General features: G+C 35.9%; 1 protein-coding gene across 1 annotated transcript in view; it reads left to right on the top strand.

The window, feature by feature from the left end:
- The window catches only part of LOC107657148 (connector enhancer of kinase suppressor of ras 3-like), a 65951-nt gene that overhangs the window by 12923 nt on the left and 47422 nt on the right, over window positions 1-5606 (top strand). The window contains exon 4 of the mRNA XM_016445176.1: window positions 818-905. Coding sequence (XP_016300662.1) covers window positions 818-905 — 88 coding nt within the window. The remainder of the gene's footprint in view (window positions 1-817; window positions 906-5606) is intronic.

Below are 5606 nucleotides of genomic sequence, written 5' to 3'. Positions count from 1 at the left end.
GCCACAGAGTGAGCTCACTTGCCTTAAGAGGGTTTTGGTTTGACAAAGCATGTTATTAAGCTAACTAAGGTACTTATCACACAATGCATAGAACACACGAATTTAATCAAATTGAAAATTTACATCCAATATATATATCAAGAAAACCAGAACGCGACTGCTTACATAGAGACAATTCCCAACACAGGAAATATGTTGGGATATAATAAGTTCATCCACCTAGAACAATAGTCCAACCACAAAAACAAAACTTCATCTTTTTTTTCTTTCTGAAAAACATTTAATGAAAAGTGTTTTAACAAATATACAAGCTTCATATTTCTGCTTTTAAACCCTTGAAGTTCAAGGCCCTGTTTACTGTGATTTTCAAGTGCCTTACTGTAACCACAATTTTATGTGGATATTATGACACAAATGATGTCGGCTTTGAACTCAGAACACTCCTTTAAAGTCTAAGCTACTGGTGCTTTTATTACTCTTATTATTATGCCTTAACCACATAAAAATTCAGCGATATCTTCTCAAGTTACATGGTGTGATTGTTCTGATCTGGCTGGGAAAAAAAGAAATGGAAACTGACTGTGCTTAATGGTTTCATAGGAAGTTGACATGGTAACGTGTTTAATTCCAGCTGCAGTTTTTATGACCACAGACTCAAACTCCAGACACGCAGTGATGGATATAAAGTTATTGCTATTGTAGGCCACATCAGAAAACCCTTCACAAGGAGTTAGTTGTCCTGTCCTGGTATTAATTTGATCTTTTCTACAGTGTGAATGCTGTAATGTCTTTTAACCTTTGTTCCCTCTGTCTGCAGAACTCCATTGACGGAGATCAGTGATTTCACCACCACCAAGAACAAAATCATTCAGTTGTGTCTGGAGCTGACAACTACAGTACAACAGGTCAGCACAATGACCGTTCCTTCAAATAGTATAGACACACTGAACAACATGCTAACATTCACCTTCCATGCTCATTTTAAAGCTCTCATGCATTTCCCAGTGGAGCTGAAAAACTGGAAAATGCAGCTAGTTATCTAACCATATGTTGTCTTGCAGTGTTTGCTTTGGGGGATTTACTTCAGACAGTAATAAGCAGACCCCCAACACATAAGTCACAGGTTCTGAGTTTACAGTTTCATTAAACAAGCCAGGGTGCTCTTTTAAAGTTGGCCTCCAGCATTCCTTCATGTTATCTTCCTTGCTTGGACTCCCACTCAACACATCAGTCACAGGTTTTGAGTTTACAATTTCATTAATCAAGCCAGGATGCTCTTTTAAAGTTGGCCTCCAGCATTCCTTTGTTATCTTCCTTGCTTGTAGTTACATGCTTTCATATCTGCCATAATCAGAGATACTTCAAGATGGTTGAAGCAATGCATGGTGTTAGGATGTTAGTTTGATATATATGTATATGCTCTCATATAATCTCTCCTGTTACATTCTTGGCTAGTATTTAAAGACTTTTGGATGGTTAAATGATATATTTTAATTTAGTTAAAATGAAGAGGTTTTGGCATTGAATAATTGGTCAGTGGCAATGTTCATTTTAGTCATATTGTAGACATTCCAGATTTCTTCCAAGAACTCATTTTTGTGTTTTCAGAAAGTGGTTTAAGATTTCTTCTGAGAATTTGAAAGACCTTTAACATTTTGACAGCCATGCATAGATTCTTGCTTGGGAAATGGAATATTCTGTAGAATTGTGACTTCATGGCTTTCTTGGCTGTCTATGGTAGTTGGAATACTTATTAAACTCTCAATTCAAATGACTTGGGGAGAGATTGAGTGTTTACAGTGTTATTTTTGACTGTTTGTAGATGTCTGTAATTGGCTGTTCTAATGGAAAGAGAGGGATATGGTATGTGGCACTCTCGGTTTAACCATTTTGGAATTCCATTTATTTCAACAAAACCTTCAACAGTGGATGCAGAATTTCCTCCTATATGTCACTGCTCTAAGGGCCAGATTATTGAAGCATGTTAAAATATTTAAAGGGGTCATATGAAGTTGCTAAAAAAAACATTATTTCGTGTATTTGGTGTAATGCAATGTGTTTATGCAGTTTAAGGTTCAAAAAACACATTATTTTCCACATACTGTACATTATTGTTTCTCCTCTATGCCCCGCTTTTCTGAAATGTGTCAATTTTTACAAAGCTCATCGGTCTGAAAAGTGCTGTGTGCTCTGATTGGCCAGCTATCTAGTGCATTGTGATTGGCCGAATACCTTCAAGCGTGTGACGGAAATGTTACACCCCTTACCAGGTTCAGGAAACTTTCCTCCGTAAAATGGGCTGCACACATTCGAATATTTGGGTTGAACTGTTCTGGAACAGTGTTGTAAATAAAACTTAACCACTGATTTCTAGTTGTGTCTTCTGTTGGAAGGCCAAACAAAGTAGTTGAGAAGCACAGCATCTCCACGACATGGCAGCGGCGGCAACAATACTACAGCGAGAGTAAAAGTTATGCCTTCTTTCTTTGCGTGAACATTTGGGCGGTGTTATGCAAATCTTCCCACACAGTGATGTGGGGGCGTGTTTGAATGAGGCATTTTAGGAAGGCGTGGCTGAGCGTTCACTTTTATAAAGAGTATCTCTTTGGGTTTGAGACTTTAATCTTTGCGACTTTACGGATCTTCTGTATGCACGGAACAGCTTTTAACACTCCATTATATATTACAAATTATTCCGAATTTTGAATGCATTTTAAGAATACTTTTCCCATCAACTGATCAAAATGCACAACACAGCTGTATGCTGCATGAAAGACGCGTGCGCACACTGATGTAAATAAGCGCGGACGAGAAGCATATGGCGGAACATGTGAGAGACGCTCTGGATGAAAGCGCACTTTCACTCTCTGACAGCAAATGGCGCTAAACTGCAGAAATAATAATAATAATAATAATAATAATTCATTTAAATGCAGCCGTTACCCCGGAAACCTTTTTAATCTGGACTACAACATGCCCTAGATATTGTTTGAAAGTGTTTTGATTCTTTATTGTTCGGTCACACTTTACATTAGGGCTTCATTAGTTAACATTATTTAATTCATTAGTTAACATAAACTGCCAATGAAAAATTCTTCTGAACATTCATTAATCTTAGGTATTCCAATATTTAATAACACGTTGTTAAAATCGAAAGTTGCAACTGTGTTATTTAATGAGCTAACATGAACTAAGACTTGTATTTTTTTAACAAAGATTAATAACTTCTGTAGCAAATGTAGCTATTGCTCATTGTGAATGTTAATGCATTAACTAAGGTTAACTAATGAGGTCTTATTGTAAAGTGATACCTATTGGTCTTTATAGTTCTTTTGCACTTTAATCTGTGTAAAACTTTTAACTTTATACATTTTTCTGTATTGCTTTGTTGCATTTAAATGTTCAGTTATTTTTGTTATAAGAAAAAGGTTATTACACCTGTTATACTGTATTATGACAGCAATTTTTTAAACAAAATTTCAACACCGTGATAATACCGTATACCGTGATAAAGGCATTAGCAATTAATCGCAACATGAAAATTTGATACCGGCATATCCCTACTCCAAAGACAAAGGAAAACATGAAATCACATCATATAACCCCTTTAAAACGTTTAAAATATACTGGGAATGTCATCATTAAAATCTTTATTTTGTTTACTTTATTATAGGACATGGTTGACCAAATTCAAATTTGTGTGACAAAAAAAAATTCCTTTGATAATGTATCAATTTACACAATTTAATTTAACAAACAATTTAATATAGACTTAATGTGAGTGTTTAAATAACCACTTACTTAAATGAAATGTATAAATGAAAAATAAATATATAATACTTGTAATAAAACTATTACAAATATCATTCATTTCATTTAAGCTAGTAGTTGAAATTGTCAACCTAGAGTCTCTATAGAGAGTAAACTGGAACCAGAGGCAATAGGGATCTAAGGGGTCAAGAGTGTCTGATACTCTATATTAATGAAGAGTTTACAGCTCAGTCAGGAGTTTAATGATGTGGGAGAAAATCATTAGATTGCATAGCCTCTTACTGGAGAACAGGAATGCAGCATGACAAATGCGGAGGGGGGACAGATTAAAACAATTGCTTCAGACATTTCACTCTGATTCCCAGTCACGTGGAGCTCCAAAATAAGAATAGAAACATATTGCAGATATGAAATATAAAGGACTGAATTTAGGCCCAAGTACCTGGGCCTATTGAGTATAAAATAAAATATTGTTGTACACACAAACTACATCAAACATGGTAAAAAAAAACCTCAAACATCATAATGTTTGGTCACATGAAATTTGACTTTGCACTTTAGTTGATGTTTGTCACCATATTTGATGTAGTCTGTGTGCTACAAGCATGACCGTAACCAGGGTTTGAAAATTAGTGAGGTCTGGGTGGGGTGTTAAGTATCATGCTATAATAACACCTACAAATGCAACACATTATATACACTACATATAGTATAAACTTTAAAAGAGAGAGACGTAGATGTTTGTGAAAGATGATTTCTCTGTTTTGGGGATGGACATTGTTAATTTAGACCTTATTTATTGCATCAAAATTTGTTAATACTTTACTATAAGTTAGGGTGGATAATTTTATTAGTTTATTTTTAATGCAATAATACTTATTACTGTTATGCTTTTCATTAGTAAGAATTGCTATATGATAAGAACTTTCTCTAGTGCTCTTATGAATGATTTAGCATGACTTTGTGAAAGATTAACTACTAAAACGGCATGAAACAGCATTCTTCCTCATGACCAGTGTCTGCATATTTGGCACATTTCATTTTGGAACCTACTTGTTCTACAGATCTCTGTACTAGTGTTATTATGCTACTGTTTTTGATATCATTGATACCATTTCTTACAGATAATATCATGATGGTCATTATGTGTCTTACTGAATGTGTTAACTTGCTGTTTTTTCTCTTCTTTTTCTTTTTTTGATTATTGTCTGTTTAAGTGCCGGCGATGCAGTGTTGCCAGGCATTGTTATGGTAACAAACGAAAACAACACCCCCCAAAAAATAAAAAAAAATCGAAATAAGTTTAAATCTTTTGTTTTGGAAATAAGATAAAGTTATCACTAACCCTAAACTGCTACTTCCACTTTATTAATTTCCTAAAGTGTCACATTAAAGGTGGGGTAAGTGATTTCTGGTAGCCAATGTTGATATTTCAAATCACCAAAACAAACACGACCCTACCCCAAAAGGGTCTCGCCCCTATTTTGATAGCTCCGCCCCACACATTCGTACGCAACCCAGGCAACGATTAGTTCTGTGAAACAAAGCAAAACGTCTCAGGTTACATATGTAACCATGGTTCCCTGAGTAGGGAACGAGACACTGCATCCTCTAGGGGTCGCTATGGGGAACGCACACGGGTCACGACGAGGCGTTCCCCATAGCGACCCCTAGAGGACGCAGTTCGAAGTTCCCATGAAAGGGAACCGATGTTACACCATGTCTACACCGGACGCGAGCGGTGCGGCGCGACAAATCACCGACAGAAAACTGCTGCTGTGTTCTATTTATGACGTATTGACACAAATTTCAAATGATTTTCAACGGTCGCTTTA

Source organism: Sinocyclocheilus anshuiensis, unplaced genomic scaffold (assembly GCF_001515605.1).
Source record: "Sinocyclocheilus anshuiensis isolate Anshui unplaced genomic scaffold, SAMN03320099.WGS_v1.1 scaffold1891, whole genome shotgun sequence".
NCBI classification, from domain to species: Eukaryota; Metazoa; Chordata; class Actinopteri; order Cypriniformes; family Cyprinidae; genus Sinocyclocheilus; species Sinocyclocheilus anshuiensis.
Note: the sequence above shows the minus strand (reverse complement) of the source record. Positions and strands in the feature narration are given on the sequence as shown.